Here is a 24,819-nt window from a genome sequence, read left to right as displayed (position 1 = left end):
TGAGGGATATGGGGAGAAGGTGGGATTGAGGGATATGGGGAGAAGGTGGGATTGAGGGATATGGGGAGAAGGTGGGGTTGAGGGATATGGGGAGAAGGTGGGGTTGAGGGATATGGGGAGAAGGTGGGATTGAGGGATATGGGGAGAAGGTGGGATTGAGGGATATGGGGAGAAGGTGGGGTTGAGGGATATGGGGAGAAGGTGGGATTGAGGGATATGGGGAGAAGGTGGGGTTGAGGGATATGGGGAGAAGGTGGGATTGAGGGATATGGGGAGAAGGTGGGATTGAGGGATATGGGGAGAAGGTGGGATTGAGGGATATGGGGAGAAGGTGGGATAATCTGTCAGATATCGATAGGTTTGTTGAGCCAAATGGATCTTTTTCTTCCTGTGATCGTTCTGACCCGCGTTCACTCCCGATTGCAAGGAGTTGCCAAGAGGCTCTATTTCAGCACAGACTGACTGGGTGGCACTAGCCGTTCCACAAGCACATGCTTATAATTATGAGGGTGGCACCAGTAGGAGGGGCAGCGCTGTGTCCGAGACTGGAGGTTATTCCCAGGTTTGCACGATCCGCTGGTCAGGGCCCAGTCGCAGCGAGGCAGTGAGGGGGGAAGGTGGCCTGTCGCCCTCTGCTGGCATCAATAGCTCCAGCAGCCTTGGAGAAAGTCTAGGCACAGAAATCAGGTACATACTTAGAGAGAACCTGTTTATAATCACACTACAAACGGCACTCCTCCCTCCCACCTCCCCTGATATTCAGTTAGTAGTGAGGATACTTATAGGAACAGGAGGGGGCCATTCAGCCCCTCGAGCCATTCAATTAGATCGTGGCTGATCCGTACCTCAACACCATTTACCCGCCTTTGCTCCCAATCCCTTGCCACACTTACCCAGCAAAAACCTATCGATCTCAGTCTTGAAAGCTCCAATTGCCCCACAGCCTCAACAGACCTTTGAGGGAGAGTGTTCCAGATTTCCACGACCCTTTGTGTGAAAAAGTGCTTCCTGATTTCACTCCTGACCACCCTAGCTCTAATTTTAAGACGATGTCCTCTTGTTCTGGACTCCCCCCACCAGAGGAAATAGTTGCCCTGTATCTACTCTCTTGAATATCATTTTATCATTTTAAACACCTTGATCAGATCGCCCCTCCATATTCTATACTCAAGGGAACACAAGCCAGGTTTATGTAACCAGTCCTCCTAACTTAACCCTTTCAGCCCCGGGATCAGTCTGGTGAATCTGGGCTGCTCCCTCTCCAAGGCCGATACATCCTTCCTGAGGTGCGGGGCCAAAAGCTGAGCACAGTGACTCCAGATGGGGTCTGACCGGGGCCTGTTAATGGGGTCACAGAAATACACATGAAACTTGTTAATGAACCAATTTAACAGAGGAAAGGAGGAGGAAGGGTCAGACTCTGGAATCAGGCCCTGCCTAGACTGAAAGTTAATGACTTTGCTGAATACTGACCCACTTATACTGTCAGAGCAAATTCAACTGTGCCCAATATCACTCCAATTTCCCCCCCAACTCTCCTGAAGGTGCTGATTTTGTGAGGTGCAGTCCTGCGGGCATCAGAGCCTATGGTGAGAAGGTGGGGTTTAACAGTATGGCGAGAAGTCGGGTAGGTGGGGTTGAGGGATATGGTGAGAAGGTGGGCAGGTGGGGTTGAGGGATATGGTGAGAAGGTGGGTCGGTGGGGTTGAGGGATATGGTGAGAAGGTGGGTCGGTGGGGTTGAGGGATATGGTGAGGAGGTGGGCAGGTGGGGTTGAGGGATATGGTGAGAAGGTGGGCAGGTGGGGTTGAGGGATATGGTGAGGAGGTGGGCAGGTGGGGTTGAGGGATATGGTGAGAAGGTGGGCAGGTGGGGTTGAGGGATATGGTGAGAAGGTGGGCAGGTGGGGTTGAGGGATATGGTGAGAAGGTGGGCAGGTGGGGTTGAGGGATATGGTGAGAAGGTGGGCAGGTGGGGTTGAGGGATATGGTGAGAAGGTGGGCAGGTGGGGTCGAGGGATATGGTGAGAAGGTGGGCAGGTGGGGTTGAGGGATATGGTGAGAAGGTGGGTCGGTGGGGTTGAGGGATATGGTGAGAAGGTGGGTCGGTGGGGTTGAGGGATATGGTGAGGAGGTGGGCAGGTGGGGTTGAGGGATATGGTGAGAAGGTGGGCAGGTGGGGTTGAGGGATATGGTGAGAAGGTGGGCAGGTGGGGTCGAGGGATATGGTGAGAAGGTGGGCAGGTGGGGTTGAGGGATATGGTGGGCAGGTGGGGTTGAGGGATATGGTGAGAAGGTGGGCAGGTGGGGTTGAGGGATATGGTGAGGAGGTGGGCAGGTGGGGTTGAGGGATATGGTGAGAAGGTGGGCAGGTGGGGTTGAGGGATATGGTGAGAAGGTGGGCAGGTGGGGTTGAGGGATATGGTGAGAAGGTGGGCAGGTGGGGTTGAGGGATATGGTGAGGAGGTGGGCAGGTGGGGTTGAGGGATATGGTGAGAAGGTGGGCAGGTGGGGTTGAGGGATATGGTGAGAAGGTGGGCAGGTGGGGTTGAGGGATATGGTGAGAAGGTGGGCAGGTGGGGCTGAGGGATATGGTGAGAAGGTGGGCAGGTGGGGTTGAGGGATATGGTGAGAAGGTGGGCAGGTGGGGTCGAGGGATATGGTGAGAAGGTGGGCAGGTGGGGTTGAGGGATATGGTGAGAAGGTGGGCAGGTGGGGTCGAGGGATATGGTGAGAAGGTGGGCAGGTGGGGTCGAGGGATATGGTGAGAAGGTGGGCAGGTGGGGTTGAGGGATATGGTGAGAAGGTGGGTCGGTGGGGTTGAGGGATACGGTGCGAAGGTGGGTCGGTGGGGTTGAGGGATATGGTGAGAAGGTGGGCAGGTGGGGTTGAGGGATATGGTGAGGAGGTGGGCAGGTGGGGTTGAGGGATATGGTGAGAAGGTGGGCAGGTGGGGTTGAGGGATATGGTGAGAAGGTGGGCAGGTGGGGTTGAGGGATATGGTGAGAAGGTGGGCAGGTGGGGCTGAGGGATATGGTGAGAAGGTGGGGTTGAGGGATATGGTGAGGAGGTGGGTCGGTGGGGCTGAGGGATATGGTGAGGAGGTGGGTGGCAGAGTTCTGGATGAGTAGGAGCATGTGTAGGGTGGGGCTCGAGATACCATTTGGCTTAAGCAGCAGTGGAGATGAGGTCGGGCGAGAGGCAGGAATTGGTTTGAGAGGTGAGGTAAGTGTTGAGTGATGGACAGTAATAAGGAGTTTGAACCTCAGCCCATGGGTAAAGAGGGCACTGAGGTTTTGCACCATCTGGTTCAGCCTAGCCAGGCAGCCTGGGAGGGGGATGGAGCCAGGGCCAAGGGTTTATGATGGGAAATAAGATGCCTTTGATTTTATTCAATGTTCAACTAAAGAAAATAAATTTTTTTAATTATTAATTCTTGGGATGTGGGCGTCACTGGCAAGGCCGGTATTTATTACTGAGGAGTTGGTGGTGGGTCTTCTTTGTAGTTTGATATAGCTGAGGGGCTCGCCGGGCCATGTCAGAGGGCAGTTAAGAGTCAACCACGTTGATGTGGGACTGGAGTCACATATAGGCCAGACCGGGTAAGGACAGCAGATTTCCTTCTCTGAAGGACATTAGTGAACTTGTTGGATTTTTACGGCAATCTGGCAGCTTCCGGGTCACTTTTACAGATGGCAGCTTTTTAGTTTTAAAAACTGAATTCAAATTGTCATGGCTGGGATTTGAACTCATATTTTCCAGAATATTCATTCAGGTCTGAGATTACTGGTCCGGTAACATAACCCACTGCTATACCATACCCACTTATCGAGAAAGGGATGAAGGAGAGGTGTCCACGGTGGTGACTGTGGCATCGAGGGTGTTGGAGGCGAGGGCGAGCTGGGTGTCATCAGCCTACGTATGAAAACTGTCCCAGTTTCTATAACTTATTGGCCCAGAAATTCGGGTCTCCACGGGTGAGTACGCACGGGGTACTCACCCGTAAGCCCAATGGAAGTGCCGGTTTCCTGCATGCGCTGCGCATGTGCGGGAAACCGGCACTTCCATTCCCCTGAATGAAGGGGTTCAGAGTTTGAATGCGTGCGCAGGAGAGGCTGCGCGTGCGCATCGAACTTACGTTTTTTTTGCAGGTTTTCCCGGGAGGGTAAGTCTCCAGAATTTACACATTTAAAAAGCAGTCACAAGGCCTGCTTTTTACAAGGTAGCTGGTGAATTAATTAAAATTAAAACATTTTTCCACAGGTTTATTATTTTGATAAATACTTTAAAGAAAGGTAAGTTTATTTTTAGCCCCGTTAGAAACTGTAATTATTTTTTTCAAAAATTTAAATTATTGTTTAAAATAGTTATTTCATGTAATTTATAGTTTATTTAAAAAATGTGATGTTTTTAAAAAATGTATTTGAAGATTTAGTGATGTTTTGGGGCCCGTAGTATTTATAAGTTTGACAGCACTTCCTGTCAAACTTATGAATGGAGCATTCCCTGCTCCGATTGGCTCTCCATGGCCCACGTGATCCCAGGGGATGCATCGTACTAACTGCGCCCCTGGGATACGCAAGCACTGCGCGCCGGCAGTTGGAGCAGGCCCAGGATCGCAATTCCACGGGGCCCTACAGCTCAACGACCGGCGCGCTAGGTAAGTGCAGGTCGGGGGCTTGCACCCGCGGGAAGCCCCCGACCCGAATTTCTGGACCCGAGGGACATTGTGTAAACGAGGGAGGGAAGGGGGCCAAGGGAGGGCTTTGGGGCACTCTACAGATGACCGTGTTGGGGCAAGAGGAGAAACATTGTGGGCTGTGCTGGGACATGTAGGAGTGGAACCGGGGCGGGCAGTCCCATGGAGGAGTGGAACCGGGGTGGGCAGTCCCCTGGAGGAGTGGAACCGGGGCGGGCAGTCCCCTGGAGGAGTGGAACCGGAGCGGGCAGTCCCCTGTAGGAGTGGAACCGGGGCGGGCAGTCCCCTGGAGGAGTGGAACCGGGGCGGGCAGTCCCCTGGAGGAGTGGAACCGGGGCGGGCAGTCCCCTGGAGGAGTGGAACCGGGGCGGGCAGTCCCCTGGAGGAGTGGAACCGGGGCGGGCAGTCCCCTGGAGGAGTGGAACCGGGGCGGGCAGTCCCCTGGAGCAGTGGAACCGGGGCGGGCAGTCCCCTGGAGGAGTGGAACCGGGGCGGGCAGTCCCCTGGAGGAGTGGAACTGGGGCGGGCAGTCCCCTGGAGGAGTGGAACTGGGGCGGGCAGTCCCCTGGAGGAGTGGAACTGGGGCAGGCAGTCCCCTGGAGGAGTGGAACCGGGGTGGGCAGTCCCCTGGAGGAGTGGAACCGGGGCGGGCAGTCCCCTGGAGGAGTGGAACCGGGGCGGGCAGTCCCCTGGAGGAGTGGAACTGGGGCGGGCAGTCCCCTGGAGGAGTGGAACTGGGGCGGGCAGTCCCCTGGAGGAGTGGAAACGGGGCGGGCAGTCCCCTGGAGGAGTGGAAACGGGGCGGGCAGTCCCCTGGAGGAGTGGAACCGGGGCGGGCAGTCCCCTGTAGGAGTGGAACCGGGGCGGGCAGTCCCCTGGAGGAGTGGAACCGGGGCGGGCAGTCCCCTGTAGGAGTGGAACTGGGGCGGGCAGTCCCCTGTAGGAGTGGAACTGGGGCGGGCAGTCCCCTGGAGCTGGACGGTGGAGGAGGATAGACTGGACGATCATGTGGAATCGGACCGACAACTCGACTTGGACCTTTCCTGGAGACTCCATCACTTGATCTTCCACCTCCAGCCGCCCCGCCCGGTCAAACCTTTGTTCCACATCTCCAATATTTTTGTAACTAATAAACAAAAGTGTGCAAGGAAAATGGAAGAAAAAATACAATCTTTTTTAAACACCCTATGATTTTTTTCTCCCGGATGGTGCTCACAGCAGCTTCCTGGAGATTAATCTTCAATCCCGGAGACTCCAGGCCATTCCTGGGGGGTTGGAGACCCTAATGTTGAACGTCTGATGGGTATAACCTCGCAGTTTCTGGTATCATCCATGTAAATCTATTTTTCACCCTCTCCAGTGCCTCTGTATCCTTTCAGAGTGATTATTTGCACTGCATTTTTGGCTCTCTCTGCGCAAGCGGGCCTGTTTGGTAGTGTGCGCGCGCACTCGATCCGATCAAGCATGAGCAGTGTCCACTGGTGCCGCAGCTGCAGCCTGCTCCGCCACGCTTCACTCGGCTCCGTGTGGTGAAAGCCAGGGAATCTGTTGTTGGCCGGTGGGGGGGTGGGGGCAAGGGGAGAGAGGATTGAAGGGAGGGGAGAGGATCGGAGGGAGGGGAGAGAGAGAGGACCGTGGGGGAGGGAGAGAGAGAGAGGATCGTGGGGGAGGGAGAGGAGCTCGGAGAGAGGATCGCGGGGGTGGGAGGGAGAAGGTCAGGAACTCGGGGCTGGGGAGAAGGTCAGGAGCTCAGGGCTGGGGAGAAGGTCAGGAACTCGGGGCTGGGGAGAAGGTCAGGAACTCGGGGCTGGGGAGAAGGTCAGGAACTCAGGGCTGGGGGAGAAGGTCATGAACTCGGGGCTGGGGGAGAAGGTCAGGAACTCGGGGCTGGGGAGAAGGTCAGGAACTTGGGGCTGGGGGAGAAGGTCAGGAACTCGGGGCTGGGGGAGAAGGTCAGGAACTTGGGGCTGGGGAGAAGGTCAGGAACTTGGGGGGGAGAAGGTCAGGAACTTGGGGCTGGGGAGAAGGTCAGGAGCTCGGGGCTGGGGAGAAGGTCAGGAACTTGGGGCTGGGGAGAAGGTCAGGAGCTCGGGGCTGGGGAGAAGGTCAGGAACTTGGGGCTGGGGAGAAGGTCAGGAACTTGGGGCTGGGGAGAAGGTCAGGAGCTCGGGGCTGGGGAGAAGGTCAGGAACTTGGGGCTGGGGGAGAAGGTCAGGAACTTGGGGCTGGGGGAGAAGGTCAGGAACTCGGGGCTGGGGGAGAAGATCAGGAACTCGGGGCTGGGGGAGAAGATCAGGAACTCGGGGCTGGGGGAGAAGATCAGGAACTCGGGGGGGAGAAGGTCAGGAACTCGGGGGGGAGAAGGTCAGGAACTCGGGGCTGGAGGAGAAGGTCAGGAGCTCGGGGCTGGGGAGAAGGTCAGGAACTCAGGGCTGGGGGAGAAGGTCAGGAACTCGGGCTGGGGAGAAGGTCAGGAACTCGGGCTGGGGAGAAGGTCAGGAACTCGGGCTGGGGAGAAGGTCAGGAACTCGGGGCTGGGGGAGAAGATCAGGAACTCGGGGGGGAGAAGGTCAGGAACTCGGGCTGGGGAGAAGGTCAGGAACTCGGGGGGGGGAGAAGGTCAGGAACTCGGGGGGGAGAAGGTCAGGAACTCGGGGGGGAGAAGGTCAGGAACTCGGGGCTGGGGGAGAAGGTCAGGAACTCGGGGCTGGGGGTGAAGGTCAGGAACTCGGGGGGGAGAAGGTCAGGAACTCGGGGGGGAGAAGGTCAGGAACTCGGGGCTGGGGGAGAAGGTCAGGAACTCGGGGCTGGGGAGAAGGTCAGGAACTCGGGGGGGGGGAGAAGGTCAGGAACTCGGGGCTGGGGAGAAGGTCAGGAACTCGGGCTGGGGAGAAGGTCAGGAACTCGGGGGGGAGAAGGTCAGGAACTCGGGCTGGGGAGAAGGTCAGGAACTCGGGGCTGGGGGAGAAGGTCAGGAACTCGGGGCTGGGGAGAAGGTCAGGAACTCGGGGGGGGGGAGAAGGTCAGGAACTCGGGGCTGGGGAGAAGGGCAGGAACTCGGGGCTGGGGGAGAAGGTCAGGAACTCGGGGCTGGGGAGAAGGTCAGGAACTCGGGGGGGAGAAGGTCAGGAACTCGGGGGGGAGAAGGTCAGGAACTTGGGCTGGGGGAGAAGGTCAGGAACTCGGGGCTGGGGGAGAAGGTCAGGAACTCGGGGGGGAGAAGGTCAGGAACTCGGGCTGGGGAGAAGGTCAGGAACTCGGGGCTGGGGGAGAAGATCAGGAACTCGGGGGGGAGAAGGTCAGGAACTCGGGGCTGGGGAGAAGGTCAGGAACTCGGGGCTGGGGAGAAGGTCAGGAACTCGGGGGGGGGGAGAAGGTCAGGAACTCGGGGCTGGGGAGAAGGGCAGGAACTCGGGGCTGGGGGAGAAGGTCAGGAACTCGGGGCTGGGGAGAAGGTCAGGAACTCGGGGGGGAGAAGGTCAGGAACTCGGGGGGGAGAAGGTCAGGAACTCGGGGGGGAGAAGGTCAGGAACTTGGGCTGGGGGAGAAGGTCAGGAACTTGGGGCTGGGGAGAAGGTCAGGAACTCGGGGGGGAGAAGGTCAGGAACTCGGGGCTGGGGGAGAAGGTCAGGAACTCGGGGCTGGGGGAGAAGATCAGGAACTCGGGGCTGGGGAGAAGATCAGGAACTCGGGCTGGGGAGAAGGTCAGGAACTCGGGGCTGGGGAGAAGGTCAGGAACTCGGGGCTGGGGAGAAGATCAGGAACTCGGGCTGGGGAGAAGGTCAGGAACTCGGGGCTGGGGAGAAGGTCAGGAACTCGGGGGGGAGAAGGTCAGGAACTCGGGGCTGGGGAGAAGGTCAGGAACTCGGGGGGGAGAAGGTCAGGAACTCGGGGGGGAGAAGGTCAGGAACTCGGGGCTGGGGGTGAAGGTCAGGAACTCGGGGGGGAGAAGGTCAGGAACTCGGGGCTGGGGAGAAGGTCAGGAACTCGGGGCTGGGGAGAAGATCAGGAACTCGGGCTGGGGAGAAGGTCAGGAACTCGGGGCTGGGGGAGAAGGTCAGGAACTTGGGGCTGGGGGAGAAGATCAGGAACTCGGGGCTGGGGGAGAAGGTCAGGAGCTCGGGGCTGGGGGAGAAGGTCAGGAACTCGGGGCTGGGGAGAAGGGCAGGAACTCGGGGCTGGGGGAGAAGGTCAGGAACTCGGGGCTGGGGAGAAGGTCAGGAACTCGGGGGGGAGAAGGTCAGGAACTCGGGGCTGGGGGAGAAGATCAGGAACTCGGGGCTGGGGAGAAGGTCAGGAACTCGGGGCTGGGGGAGAAGGTCAGGAACTCGGGGCTGGGGAGAAGGTCAGGAACTCGGGGCTGGGGAGAAGATCAGGAACTCGGGCTGGGGAGAAGGTCAGGAACTCGGGGCTGGGGAGAAGGTCAGGAACTCGGGGGGGAGAAGGTCAGGAACTCGGGCTGGGGAGAAGGTCAGGAACTCGGGGGGGAGAAGGTCAGGAACTCGGGGGGGAGAAGGTCAGGAACTCGGCGGGGGGGAGAAGGTCAGGAACTCGGGGGGGAGAAGGTCAGGAACTCGGCGGGGGGGAGAAGGTCAGGAACTCGGGGGGGAGAAGGTCAGGAACTTGGGCTGGGGGAGAAGGTCAGGAACTTGAGGCTGGGGAGAAGGTCAGGAACTTGGGGCTGGGGGTGAAGGTCAGGAACTTGGGCTGGGGGAGAAGGTCAGGAACTCGGTGGGGGCGGGGGGAGCACGTTGAGAACAGTGGAGAGGGGGGAAAGAAAGTGATCCAGGTCTAAAGGTGGGGGATGAGAGCAAGAACATGATCCAGATGGGAAGATGGATCACGTTCTTCCGCCCTCTGTTAGGCCTGGAGCACGTTCTTCCACCCCCACCCCCTGTACACCGGCACCACGTTCTCCCTCTCCTCCCCCTCCAGACCCCAGCGGTTCAAGAAGGCAGCTCACGGCCACCCTCTCAAGGGCAACGAAGACTGGGCAATAAATAGTGTGGAATTTTTAGTGTGGAAGCAAGTCATCCTCGGTTCCGAAGGACTGCGTAAGAAGAAGAGGATCTAATTACACATCCCAGACAAATTGCTGGATGTGTCTTGTCCTCCAAGGGGACCAATCAGAACTTTGGTGTTACAAATAGTTACAGCCATATCCTTTGTATAATGTGGCGACCAGAACTATACACAGTGCTCCAACTGTGGTCCAACTAAAGTTCGATACAAGTTTAGCATAACTTTTCTACTTTTCAATTCTATCCCTCTAGAAATAAACCCTAGTGCTTGGTTTGCTTTTGTTATGGCCTTAGTAACCTGTGTTGCTACGTTTGATGATTTGTGTATTTGTACTCCCAGATCCCTTTGCTCCTCTACCCCATTTACCTTCTTATTTTCCAAGTAATATGTAACCTCCTTATTTTCCTTAGCAAAATGCAATACCTCACACTTACCTGCGTTGAAATTCATTTGCCAATTATATGCCCTGCTGAAGCCTCAATCTATTCATGTGGCTTGGAGTCAAATTGTGTTTGATAATGTTCCTGTGATGTGCATTTGGGACGTTTTACTACGTTAAAGGTGCTATATTAATGGAGGGTGTCCTTGAAGCGTTTCCTCTGCCCACCTGGGGCTCTCTTGCCGTGCCGGAGCTCCGAGTAGAGCGCTTGTTTTGGGAGTCTCGCATCGGGCATGCGGACAATGTGACCCGTCCATCGGAACTGATCGAGCGTGGTCAAAGCTTCGATGCTGGGGATGTTGGCCTGAGCGAGAACACTGACGTTGGTGCGCCTATCCTGCCAATGGATTTACCAAAGGACACCCTCAAAGCCTCCTTGAAAAAGTGCAACATCCCCACCGACACCTGGGAATCCCCAGACCACACAAAGTGGAGGAGAAGCATCCGTGAAGGCGGCGAATACCTCAAGTCTCTTCGGGAGCAAGCGGAAGCCAAGCGCAGGCAGCGCAGGCAGCGCACGTCAACCCAAGCACCCCACCCACCCGCCCCTTCAACCACCGTCTGCCCCACCTGTGACAGAGACTGTAGGTCCCGCATTGGACTCATCAGTCACCCGAGAACTCATTTTTAATGTGGAAGCAAGTCATCCTCGGTTCCGAGGGACTGCCTAAGAAGAAGATATTAATGGAATAGCAAAATACTGTGGAGGCTGGAAATCTGAATATTAAATTATTGAAAGTTGTTGTAATAGCAACACAAGACTGCAAACAGATTTATAGTCCTTCCATTTATTAATATTCTTTGTCTGTATTGCATTAAGTCAGCAGGTTGGCTGCAATTCCCTGTCTGAAGTTGGCCCCAATTGCAGGGCAGTGAAATTTCCACAAGGGGGTGATGCAGCAGTCGGGCCCACGTGACTCGGGTTACCCAATGAGATCAGACCTCCCCACAGGGAGGGGGCGGGGCCAGCCTGACCCGGAACCGAATACTTAAAAACATTAAAAATAATAATAAACTGTTTGAAACTCGCAGGGAGAGAGCTGGGCGGAAACAGGAGAAACCCGGGAGCAAAATCATGGAGAAATAAAAGGGCGGAGCGGGAAAATAAAGGGCGGGGCGGGGAGGGGTGAAAGGGTAAAAAGGTCAGAGAAAGGTCAGCGACCCGGATACAGTCTGCGGGAGCCGGGCGGAAGAGGAGAGAAAACCGAAAAAGGAGGTAACAATAATCACAACTCAATAATCATCATAACACTGTAATAATCACAACTCAATAATCATCATAACACTAATAATCACAACTCAATAATCATCACCACACAGTAATCATCATAACTCAATAATAATCATAACTTAATAATCATCACTCAATAATCATCATAACTCAGTAATAATCATAACACTGTAATAATCACAACTCAATAATCATCACCACTCAGTAATAATCACAATTCAGTAATAATCATAACACAATCACTGCACAATAATCACAACAACACAATAATAATCACAATTACACAGGGGGTAAATAACAATAATCATAATACAGGGGTTGAATGCAACATAGGGCTTAATAATAATCCGGGGGTAATTACTGACCCAGGGCCTAAACAACAATACGGGCTAAATCATAACACAACAGCAACTTGTATTTATCTAGCGCCTTTAATGTAGTAAAACGTCCCAAGGTGCTTCACAGGAGAATTATAAGACACAAATTGACACCGAGCCGCATAAGGAGAAATTAGGGCAGGTGACCAAAAGCTTGGTCAAAGAGGTCGGGTTTAAGGAGCGTCTTAAAGGAGGAAAGTCCAGAGCTTAGGGCCAAGGCAGCTGAAGGCACGGCCGCCAATGGTGGAGCGATTAAAATTGGGGATGCTCGAGAGGCAAGAATTTGAGGAGCGTGGATATACAGGGGCTAAATAACAATACAGGGCTAAATAATAATCCAGCGGTGAATAATAATAGGGGTTAGCAATACTAGCAGTCTGGCGATGGTAATAACAGTACAGGGGAATAATGTTAATGGCACAGAGGATAATAATGGTGGTAGTAGTAATACAGGGGCTGGTACTAACAATAGTACAGAGGGTAGTAAAACTGCAGTTGTAAAAGAATGTGCACCTATTAATGTGGAAGGGGGTGGGGGAAGCATTGAGTATTCCCAGTCTCACTGATTAGTTTGTTCAAACTCTCCCTCTCTCTCTCGCTCTCAATACAGGGAGAGGAAATCATAGTGGATCCCCACAGATTCCGGCAGTAACCTGTGTCCAAACAGCGGAGTGTGCAGGAGAGAATCGGTGACTTGTGATGTGAGTTATGGAGTATTGTAATAACGTGAGGGGGGAGACAATCTCCTCCTTGTAGCTCTTTTGTGTTTTTAATTCCCTGCCCCCTCCAGAAGGCGCTGCCCCGCGCTGGGGTTCAGTTCCTTGGGCATCAGCCTCACTGTGCTGCCCTCACTGAGCTGCGGTTCTTTGTGTGTGAGAACCCAGTGAATGTTGGCATGATATTCGACTGAGGAACGACAGCACATGCAGATTTCCAAATCCCTATGATGGGAGAAAGACAGACTCATATTTACAGCACATTATCACATCTCAAAGTGCTTCGTGCAATGAAGCACATTCTGAATGCAGCCACTATATTGTGATGTAGAGAAACGCAGCAGTTAATTTGTGCACAGCAAGGTCCCAGAAACAGCAATGAGATAAAAGACCAGATCATTTATTAATGATGTCGGTTGAGTGGTAAATATTGACCAGGACACTGAGGAGAACTCCCCTGCTCTTCTTCGAATAGTGCCCTTGGATCTTTTACATGCACCTGAGAGGGCAGACCGGACCTCGGTTTAACGTCTCATCCGAAAGACGGCACCTCCGACAGTGCAGCACTCCCTCAGTAATGCACTGTGAGTGTCAGCCTGGATTATGTGCTCGAGTCTCTGGAGTGCAGCTTGAACCCACAACCTTCTGACTCCGAGGCGAGAGAGTGCGACCCACTGAGCCCCGGCTGACACCTGCGTGTGGAAGGACTGGAGAAAGTAGGGCTATTCAGCCTTGAAAAGAGGGAACTTGAGAGGGGAGCTTTATCGAGGTGTATGAGATCGCAAACAGGATAGAAAAGGTAGATCTTAAACTTCAAACTAAACGGAAAGTAGAACAATCGGGCACAAGTTTAAACTAGTACAGGGCCAACTTAGGACTGATATCAGGAAACTCTTCACACAAAGAGCGATCAATACATGGAATGCACTTTCCGATAGAGTAGTGGAGGCAAAAACAACTTGCATTTATACACGCCTTTTAATGTAGGAAAACATCCCAAGGCGCTTCAAGGGAGCGTGATCAAACAACATTTGACACCGAGCCACATAAGGTAATGTTAGGGCAGGCGACCAAAAGCTTGGTCAAAGAGCTAGGTTTTCAGGAGCGTCTTAAAGAAGGCGAGAGAGGCGGAGAGGTTTGGGGAGGTAATTCCGAAGCTTAGGGCCCAGGCAGCTGAAGGCACGGCCGCCAGTGGTGGAGCAAAGACAATTGGATTGGATAAGAGGCCAGAATTGGAGGAGCGCAGAGTTCTCGGAGGGTTGTAGGGCTGGAGGAGATTACAGAGGTAGGGAGGGGCGAGGGCCATAGAGGGATTTGAACACAAGGATGAGAATTCTAAACCCTGAAACCAGTTAAGAAACGGTTTAATACAGTGAGGGGGTGTGTGGGGTGTTTCTGGATGGATATACCGCACGGCTTTGCTCTTCCATTGGATCTCGTCATTCTTCACGATTGTATTTTTTGGTTTCCAAAGATTGCCATGGACACGCGCTTCACCAGAGGCAAGTCCGCCATCCTGGAGCGATCGATCACTCGCCCGAAGACCGAGGTCAGCCTGAGCGCCTTTGCCCTGCTCTTCTCCGAGATCGTGCAGTACTGCCAGAACCGGGTGTACTCGGTGTCGGAGCTGCAGAACAAGCTGTCGGAGCTGGGCCAGCAGGTGGGCGTGCGCATCCTGGACGCGCTGGTGATGCGCGAGAAGAACGGCAAGCGTGAGACCAAGGTCATCAACGTGCTGCTCTTCATCAAGGTCAACGTGTGGAAGGCCCTGTTCGGCAAGGAGGCCGACAAGCTGGAGCAGGCCAACGACGACGACAAGACCTACTACATCATCGAGAAGGAGCCGCTCATCAACGCCTACATCTCCGTGCCCAAGGAGAACAGCACGCTGAACTGCGCCTCGTTCACGGCCGGCATTGTAGAGGCCATCCTCTCTTACAGCGGCTTCCCGGCCAAGGTGACTGCTCACTGGCACAAGGGCACCACCCTGATGATCAAGTTCGACGAGTCCGTCATTGCACGCGACAAAGCTTTGGATGGACGATAAAATGTTTGATTTATGTCTGGCATCACTTTGGCATGTGTAGATGCATCCCCCCCCCCCCTTCCCTTTCACTTTTCTCACTGGTTTTCCCTACCCCACCCCCCCCCCCCCCCCCCCCCAAGACCTCAAACCAGTGACCGGGCGCTTCAGTTTGCAGTGTGGAGATGACCGTGTCTCCACCCGCCCGCAGTTCCCAGCTCCCCATTGAGCATTGACCATTCCAAGAGTGCAAGATTCAACTCTGATTATGTTGTGTAACCCTCTCCCTTGCTGGTTCTGTCCTGCAGCAGCCTCCCTGTGTTCTGGGACCAGACTGCTCTCGGTAGACCGCCCCCAAGTAACGCGAGATCCTCCCACTGTCTGGTATTTATTAGCGCTATCTGAAGTTGTACATGAAAGTTAGATTGACTTATAAAAAGAGCTATAAAATCCAGGCTGCAGTGATGGTGGTCTCTCCTGCCCCTGACGCTTCCGTGAGAGTTAGAGTTCGGAACAATCTCCATCCACGTATTGGTTGGCATGGGACCAACAGCACAGAATTTCCCCGAGTTCACTTTCAATCTCACTGAGAGGGACCACTGTGTGGGGGGAGGGGGGAATGGAAAAAATGTTACCAGTACAGTAGGGGATGCTCTTCTGTGGCTGGGACAGTGTAGAGGGAGCTTTACTCTGTATCTAACCCGTGCTGTACCTGCCCTGGGAGTGTTTGATGGGGCAGTGCAGAGGGAGCTTTACTCTGTATCTAACCCGTGCTGTACCTGCCCTGGGAGTGTTTGATGGGACAGTGTAGAGGGAGCTTTACTCTGTATCTAACCCGTGCTGTACCTGCCCTGGGAGTGTTTGATGGGACACTGGGTGCACGAAATTACTCGCATTTGACCACAAAATTTCAGAGGACGTTTTTAATGAACTATCTAGCTGTTGTGTGCCCCGTGTTGGGGCTTGTGTTTTGCCCCTCTCTGTTAGGACGGCTCATTTGCCCGATCTCCGTGTGAAGTTACATCCTTCTACTTGAACTCAGCTGCAGCTAAAATGGGACGAGGAGTAACAGTGTACTGTATATTGTTCGATAAAATTGTTACCAAATTAATTTATCTTAAGAGAATGGAATGTTTCCTAATTTGTGATAAAATGGGTGTCGGCAGTCTGGGACTGCCTGGGTGCTCCTGTTCCAGTGTGCGCTGGACGGGAAGGCCCAGCTCCTGCACAGTGCAGGGTAGTTCCTTCAGCAGCGAAACCATTCCAGCCTCTCGCTCTCTCTCTCTCGCTCTCGCTCTCGCTCTCGCTCTCTCTCGCGCTCTCGCTCGCGCTCTCGCTCTCTCGCTCTCGCTCTCTCTCTCTCGCTCTCTCTCTCTCTCTCTCTCTCTCTGAAGGTACTAACTCATGTTGGGGATCTAGTTACACAGGTGGGGACTACCCGCTGGTCCTTTCACCGGTGTCGAGTATGGATGGAGAGTTCTTGTACACTATTCAACTATGGCGGGATTATTCGAGCTCATCTCTCCCTCTGTGCACAGGAGTGCACTTTCCAGCAGAATTAATGACTGACTGTTTTTCTTACCTTTGTAGCATAAGAACATAAGAAATAGGAGCAGGAGTCGGCCATTTCGGCCCCTTCGAGCCTGCTCCGCCAATTCAATGAGATCCTGGCTGATCTTCTGCCTCAACTCCATTCACCGGCCCTATCGTCATATCCCTTGATGCCCTTACTAGTCAGAAATCTATCGACTTCTGTTTTGAATATACCCAATGACTGAGCCTCCACAGCCCTCTGGGGTAGAGAATTCCAAAGATTCACCACCCTCTGTGTGAAGAAATTTCTTCTCACCTCAGTCCTGAATGGCCTACCCTTTATCCTGAGGCTGTGGCCCCTGGTTCTAGGCTCCCCAGCTAAGGGAAACATTCTCCCAGCATCCACCCTCTCAAGCCCTGTAATAATTTTGTATGCTTCAATGAGATCCCCTCTCATTCTTCTGAATTCAAGAGAATACAGGCCTAGTTTACTCAATCTCTTCTCATACGACAGTCCTGCCATCCCAGGAATCAATCTCGTGAGCCTTTGTTGCACTCCCTCTATGGCAAGTATATCCTTAGGTAAAGAGACCAAAATTGTACACAGTACTCCAGGCGTGGTCTCACCAAGGCGCTATATAATTGGAGTAAGACTCCTTTACTCCTGTACTCAAATCCTCTTGTAATGAAGGCCAGCATACCATTTGCCTTCCTAATGGCTTGCTGCACCTGCACATTCACTTTTCAGTGCCTCATGTACAAGGACACCCAGGTCCCTTTGAGCATCTGCATTCCCCAATCTTTCCCCATTTAGGAAATACTCTGCCTTTCTGTTTTTTCTACCAAAGTGGATAACTTCACATTTATCCACATTATATTCCATCTGCCATGTTCGCGCCCACTCACTGAGCCTGTCGAGATCCCCTTGAAGCCTCTTCACATCCTCTTCACAACTGACACTGCCACCTAGCTTTGTATCATCAGCAAATTTGGAAATGTTACATTTAGTCCCCTCATCCAAATCATTGATATAGATTGTGAATAGCTGGGGCCCAAGCACCGATCCTTGTGGTACCCAACTAGTCACAGCCTGTCATCCTGAAAGACCCGTTTATCCCTACTCTTTGTTTTCTGTCTGTTAACCAATTCTCAATCCATGCTAGTATATTACCCCCAATTCCATGTGCCCTAATTTTGTTCACCAACCTCTTGTGTGGGACCTTATCGAAGGCCTTCTGAAAATCCAAATACACCACATCTACCGGTTCCCCTTTGTCTACTCCACTAGTTATATCCTCAGAGAACTCCAATATGTTTGTTAAACAGGATTTCCCTTTCATAAATCCATGTTGACTCTGCCCAATCTTACTAGTGTATTAGTTTCTGAGTGCCCAGTTATTGCATCCTTTAATAGGTTCCAGCATTTTCCCAACTACTGATGTGCGGCTAACAGCTCTGTAGTTCCCCGTTTTCTCTCTTCCCTCCCTCCTTAAATAGCGGGGTAACATTTGCTATCCTCTAACCTGCAGGAACCATTCCAGAATCTATAGAATTTTGGAAGATGACAACCAATGCGTCCACTATCCCAATGCCTACCTCTTTCAAAACCCTAGGATGTAGGTCATCCGGTCCTTGGGATTTATCGACTTTTAGTCCTATTAATTTTGCTCGTACTTTTTTTTAACTAATAATTTCTTTCAGTTCCTCATTCTCGCCACACCCTTGGTTTTCTCGTATTTCTGGGAGGTTTTTTGCGTCTTCATCCGTGAAGACAGAAACAAAGTATTTATTTAATTTCTCTGCCATTTCCTCATTCCCCATTATAAATTCTCCCGTCTCTGACTGTAAAGGACCTACATTTACCTTCGCCAGTCTTTTCCTTTTCACATACCTATAGAAGCTTTTACAATCCGTTTTTATATTTTTCGCTAGTTTGTGCTCACATTCCATTTGCCCTTTATCGATTTCTTGGTCCCCCTTTGCTGATTTCTAAAAAGATCCCAGGGGTACTGTTGCTACCTGTGGTGCCCTGACTAAGATCAAACCCAGCAGACCAGGCAACATCCGTGGAGAGAAATTAGAGTCGACGTTTCGGGTCGAAACCCTTTTTTCAAAACTGGAAAGGAAATGAAATAGATCGAAGGCGGGGCTGCGATAGAACAAAAGAAGTGAAGAGACATTAAGAGGTATTCAAAACCAGACGAGATGGTGATAGGACAGTGGAGACAAAAGACGGCTCAGGTTAGGTGTGAGGTGTACTGGCAGGATGAGAGACAGCTGCCATGTGGGAGGGAGAAAAAAAAAGGAAAGCCGGGGGGGGGGTGGGGGGGGGGAAAGGGAAGACCCAAAACAAAGGGGTGGAAAAAAAATATAAGTAAAAATATAATAGGGGCCGAGGTTATGATCTGAAATTGTTGAACTCGATATTGAGTCCGGAAGGCTGCAGAGTGCCTAATCGGAAGATGAGCTGCTGTTCCTCGAGTTTACGTTGAGCTTCCGTGGAACAATGCAAGAGGCCGAGTGTGTGCTCCTGTTGGCCTCGGCTGATTTCAGCCTGTAAAATTTTCAGTCGCCATGTGACAGTTTAATGTCTTTTCGAATATAAGTACCCGGTTACAAAAAAATGCTTATTAAGCAAAATCTTGTTGCAGGAAACTCTCGATTTACCGGCACCTAAATAACCGGAAATCTCTGTTAACCGGCAAAATTCAGGAGTAGGTTCAGGTAAGTTTTACTTCATATTAGTGGCCGTTCCTGGATCTGTGGCCGTGTAACCGGGGTTCCTGCACCTGTTGCATAGCAACAGGGACGCCTGGGTCTTGTGGCCGGGGTTCCTGCACCTGTTGCATAGCAACAGGGACGCCTGGATTTGTTGCTGTGTATGGGGCTCTCGTACCTTTTACAATACCTCTCTGTAATCTGGACTTTTTGATAAACCGGCACCACGCCGGTCCCGGATAAAAAAGAGTTTCCTGTACTACACAATGAAGCGCCCCCTGTAACCGCTTAATCATTTCATTCAAATAAGTTGACGGTTAGGATCGCTGGTGCAGTGGAGCCAGTGTCCAGCCACTTGGACAGCACTTCCCAAACCCACGACCCCTACTGCCGAGAAGGACAAGGGCAGCAAGCTCATGGAAACACCACCACCTCCAAGGCACACGCCATCCTGACTTGGAAATATATCGGCCGTTCCTTCATCGTCGCTGGGTCAAAATCCTGGAACTCCCTCCCTAACAGCACTGTGGGAGTACCTTCACCACACGGACTGCAGCGGGTCAAGAAGGCGGCTCACCACCACCTTCTCAAGGGCAATTAGGGAAGGGCAATAAATGCTGGCCTTGCCAGCGATGCCCACATCCTAGGAATGAATTTAAAAAACGGGGTGAGGTAATCCTTCAGACCTGTGGAATGAACCTATCCCTTGTACTGAAGATGAGGGGAACTGTACCCCTTCCTCACTCGGGTTGAACCCAGCTTTGCACAATCTCAGTTTCCTGCCTGACCTTGAGCTGAACGTCAAAGAAAGAACTTGGATTTCTATAGCGCCTTTCACCACCTCAGGACATCCCAAAGCACTTCACAGCCAATGAAGTACTTTTTTGGATGTGTAGTCACTGTTGTAATGTAGGAAACGCGGCAGCCAATTTACGCACTGCAAAGTCCCACAAACAGCAACATGATAATGAGCAGATAATCTGTTTTAGTGATGTTGGTTGAGGGATAAATATTGGGCAGGGCACCGCAGAGAACTCCCCTGCTTGTCTTTGCAATAGTGCCATGGGATCTTTTACATCCACCTGAGAGAGCAGATGGGGCCTCGGTTTAACGTCTCATCCGAAAGACAGTGAGACAACACTGAGCCACAGCTGACACTACATATACTGCACCAAATGTCCAGCATATCACACTTGAGTGTCACCTATTTCAATATGTAAATGTGGTCTCACACTGTTAAGACACAACAATCGCTCGCAATCTCCCTCTGCAACAGAAAATACTTCAGAACTCGCAATGTCTACAGCTGGTATTTGACTTTTGCAGTTGCACACAGCAGAGAGAGTCAGCCTGACCTCTAATTGACCCAACCATCCACTAAAGCAATCGGCATCCAATTGATTTTGGCCAATGCTGACCAGTTGCATCAATGCACAGCTACGCTTTAGCAGCTGAATCTTACAGTGTGGTTTACATGGTATAATGTTCCCGTCCTTACAAAACAGCATGTCCTTTAACCAGGAGCAATGCCACAGGAGGTCTGCTGACATTACACTAGAATTAAGTTAAGGGCTTATGTGTTGTATAGCTCGAGGTCCTGAGCTCACATTTACAGTCCGATCCAATATTTACTGACACTGGAAAATCCCAAGCCGGGCTGCAATTTTACTTAAGCTGTGTCAAAATGCATCATCCCACAAGGGACGAGTTTCTCCTTTCCCCACCCCTCCAATGTCCTGCCCTCGATTGTTGCTGGGTGCAGTCCCATCGGTGCCCTCTTGTACCTCGCCCAAGTGCCCATTTCTTCATGTGCGAGCGTTGGCTCCCGGTCCAGCATTGCCTCGATTTTTAAAATACTCATCCTCGTGTTCAAATCCCTCCATGGCCCTGGCCTTTGCCCTTCCCCAGCTCTGTAACCTCCTCCAGCCCCACAACCCTCCTCCGCGATCTCTGCGTTCCTCTTGTGCATCCCTGATTTTCAGCACTCCACCATTGGCGGCTGTAGGGGGTGGTGTGTGGGTCAGCTTCACCTCTGACTTATGAGCGGTTCGAATCGCTCCCACTCCCTTGGTTCTAGACCGTGGACTTATTTGGGGGTTGTGATAAAAGTGCAGCAGACAAACTGATTTTGGTGCAAGAACTTTGATCTTTATTTGAGAAAGAAAATATAACACAATAATAACACTCTAGTAAAATGGGGAAACACTTCGACATACACGAGGGAAAAATTACAGTAGACCAATATCTCACCCCTCCCAATCCCACCTTACTAGCTAAGTTAGGCTCTGAAGGACCAGGGATAATGCTCACCAAACGCAGGAATAGTTTGTAGAGTGGAAACACTTGCGAATCTTCGGTTTTCTTCCAAGTTGGTTTTCTTTGGTCGCAGTGGCCCAATATTAACCGGTTGGCTGATGGTAATGTTCCATTGGTTGTTTCGTAAGGCCCTTGTTGCTGCGAGGTGTCTGATGATCACTGAAACTGTTGCTCCGGTTTCTTCTTGTGTTTGAACTGCTTCCAGAGAGAGAGAGAGAGCTTCTGCGAGACTCCTTCGAACTGCAGAGAGTACTGAACTCGAACTTGGAACTCCCACTGCTGTGAAAACAGGCCTTTAGTTATACTAATCGGGGCCTGCTAATTAAGTTGTTTAAAGTGGTTTCGGGGTGGCTTCCTGAATTGTTGAAGTAGTTTAAAAATGTGACGAGTGGTTTCGGGATGGTTTTCCTGAGCTGTTGAGCTCTTACCTAGATTGTAGTGAATTGTCCTCAAGCTTTGAGTTTCCTGTGGGGCCTGAGGTTCTTTGTAGGTTGGTGAAACGATTTGTTTTATGCATGTTTTTGGATGGGTCTTGTGAGGCTGTTCTTCCGTGGGTCTATTGATAGCATGTAAATTTCTTGATAGGGGCTGAGTGACGTTTTCAGTTCCCCCAGACAGTTTGATTACCTCGAATACTCAAACTGTCTGCTGCAGAGGTAGATCCCAAATTCTGTAAGAGCCTTTTTTCCCAAACATGCCTGAACATGTCCTTTTAAAAATGTCAAGTCTGTTTTTGACCTTGAGACTCCTTGCTAGGCCCAACATGCCCTTTTTATCACTCCTGAAGTTTTTAGCGAGGGTCATTTTAATAGGGTTTTCTTTTGTTTTGGGGGATCTGTTAATTTTGAGAATCTTACACGGCTGTGCCTTCAGCTGTCGAGACCCCAAGGCCTGCAATTCTCTCCCTAAACCTCTCCTTTAAGATCCTCCTTAAAACTACCTCTTTGACCTGTTCCAGTATCTCATGTGGCTTGTGTTTTGTGTGATAATGCTCCTGTGAATCACCTTGGGACGTTGTACCACGTTATCGGCGCTATATAAATGCTAGTTATAGACTGTGAGTGGCAACAAGCTCTTCAGCTCTCGGGGAGAGATGACAAGCTGAGCCTGGTCCGTCATACCCAGCATCCACACTTGCTTTATACAGGAGGGGTCACTGGAAAGCAATTAGGATTGGCGGAGTTTCTTTCTCGTCCCCCCCCCCCCCCCCCCCTCCCAGTACAAAGGACGTAGGCCAATTGCAGCACTCCCACGACTGTTCTGACTTGACATAATTTAACTTGGGGTGGGGGTGGGGGAGGCGCGGTTGAACCTGATGAAGGGGGTTGATTCCTGGGATGAGAGGATTGTCCTTTGAGGAGAGATTGAGCAGACTGGGCCTATACTCTGTGGAGTTTAGAAGAATGAGATATGATCTCATTGAAACATACAAGATTCTGAGAGGGCTTGACAGCTGAGAGTCTGTTTCCCCTGGCTGGAGAGTCTAGAACCAGGGTTCACAGTCTCAGGATAAGGGGTCGGCCATTTAGGACTGAGATGAGGAGAAATTTCTTCACTGAAAGAGTTGTGAATCTTTTATCCTTAACTTTTAACTTTAACTGCTCGCCCACGGGGTCCAAGCTACTCGGGGACCTGAGGCGGGAGTTTAGTGGCCATTGCTCCAGCTGATTACTTGACCGCTTCAATTGTACAGTAAAAGCTCCCACCTGACAGATCATCACTTTCCTCAGCCACAAGCTGTTCCTCAGTCCATTTCCAGCACAGATTCTGCAGGCTTTCCACTTTCCACTCTCCATTCACTCTTACCTCATTGGAAGAACTCTCTCACCATTGACCTCTGCATCACCTGCCATCTACTCCATCAACATGGGTGCCCTTTATACTGTCTCACCTTGGTCCTCAGAATCCGACCACGATTAGCCCCAACACCAGCAGCACCAGGCACACCAGCAGCACCAACAACAACACCAACCTTCTTCGCAATCACCTGATGCTGCACAGGACAGAGGGCATCAGCACCTGACCACATTGCTGCCAGGGATGGCCTCACCATGGCCAGATTTACTTCACTTGACGCTGTACACCCTGGCTGCCACATGATGCGCCAGGTTGGTACCACCCCACACCAACACCATAAAGCATTCCTACAATGTCCAAGCCATTCCTTTCACACTCACCACCATTGCGGGGGTACCGTTATGTCTCACCATTCACAGCAACTCACTAAGCCACTTCCAAAGGTGCACACAAATCTGTTCAAGAATAGAAAGTGTTGGAAATAAAGCTTTCAATGTTTGACAGCACATTGACAGAAACTTCACATGAACATTGGCTAAAACACCCAAGTGGCTACCCTTGTACGTTGTTAGTTGGTATGATTGGACTAGGATGAGGGTAAGTGTGAGGGGTGGCTAGTGAGATGGGGATGTGATAATGTAGATAGAGAGGTGGAGGTGCAAGGTAAGTTGGTGTGAGTAAGGATGTGCATGAGTAGGGAAGGCAAAGTGATGGGGATATGATGAGAGGCACAGCAGGATGATGTTGAGTGTGGCTTTGTACAAATGTTTCATGATCTAATGAGATCATTGAAAGGTTTGTGCCACTGCAGCCTGGTCCTCCTGACCACATCCTTGCTTGTGTCCTCCTGTGCAATGTGCAACCAGGCTATTTTGATCTCCTGGGGAGGTCTGTTCCACCCATCGGAAGGGAAGATGACCTTACTACGTGCTGTGACTCCCTCCATAAGCATATGGAGGGGAGTCATGGCAGAACCTGGGTACAACCCTGCACCTCTGTGCAGTGATTGTCAGTGTTTGCAGCACTTCAATGTTGTAGAACACTGACAGCACAAATGCCAAAAGAAAGTTGGCCATGGTCCTTTTAAGGAAACCGGCCGATGAGGCATCACGAATGATGTCACCAGACCCGCTTCCTCTAATTGGGCTGGGAAACGTGCTGGGCGGGCTTAACAAGCCCCACCAACGTAAATTAATTTTCCAGAGCGGGATGGAGCCAGCGGCGGGGCCGCAACCCGCCACCGACATTGCCCGCCCCGGACCTGCCGAGGTGAGGAAAATCTCGGCCTAAGGGAATCGAGGGATATGGGGATCAGTCGGGAAAGTGGAGTTGAGGTCGGAGATCAGTCATGATCTTATTGAATGGCAGAGCAGGCTCAAAGGGCCATATGGCCTACTCCTCCTATTTCTTATGTTCTTCTGTATATGACTCTGTTCCACAGTGGAATGTATAATTTACAGTATTCCTATTGAAAACTATGTTGGTGATGGCTGGGCATGTATTTCTCAACTGTAAGGATGTGTATTCAGAAACGATGTGTATTCAGAAACGAGTGCCTCTAGGACTCAGTGGGTAGCACACTCGCCTCTGAGTCAGAAGGTTGTGGGTTCAAGTCCCACTCCAGGGACTTGAGCACATAAAACTAGGCTGACACTCCAGTGCAGTGCTGAGGGGGTGCTGCACTGTTGGAGGTGCCGTCTTTCAGATGAGACGTTAAACCGAGGCCCCGACTGCTCTCTCAGGTGGACGTAAAAGATCCCACGGCACTATTTCGAAGAAGAGCAGGGGAGGTATACCTGGTGTCCTGGCCAATATTTATCCCTCAACCAACATAACAAAAACAGATTATCTGGACATTAGCACATTGTTGTTTGTGGGAGCTTGCTGTGTGCAAATTAGCTGCCACGTTTCCACATTACAACAGTGACTCCACTTCAAAGGTACTTCAT

At 51.8% G+C, this 24,819-nt stretch overlaps 1 protein-coding gene across 1 annotated transcript; it reads left to right on the top strand.

The window, feature by feature from the left end:
• The first annotated feature begins 11,294 nt into the window (after positions 1-11,294).
• trappc5 (trafficking protein particle complex subunit 5) lies at positions 11,295-15,632 on the top strand. Its single transcript, XM_085971540.1, has 3 exons — positions 11,295-11,375; positions 12,378-12,468; positions 13,958-15,632. The coding sequence occupies exon 3, from the start codon at positions 13,964-13,966 to the stop codon at positions 14,528-14,530; it is 567 nt and encodes a 188-aa protein (XP_085827666.1). The 5' UTR covers positions 11,295-11,375; positions 12,378-12,468; positions 13,958-13,963; the 3' UTR covers positions 14,531-15,632.
• The last annotated feature ends 9,187 nt before the right edge of the window (positions 15,633-24,819 follow it).

Source organism: Somniosus microcephalus, chromosome 31, assembly GCF_052327205.1.
Source record: "Somniosus microcephalus isolate GS21.2 chromosome 31, FLI_Smic_1.0, whole genome shotgun sequence".
NCBI classification, from domain to species: Eukaryota; Metazoa; Chordata; class Chondrichthyes; order Squaliformes; family Somniosidae; genus Somniosus; species Somniosus microcephalus.
This window is presented reverse-complemented; position numbering and strand designations above follow the sequence as displayed.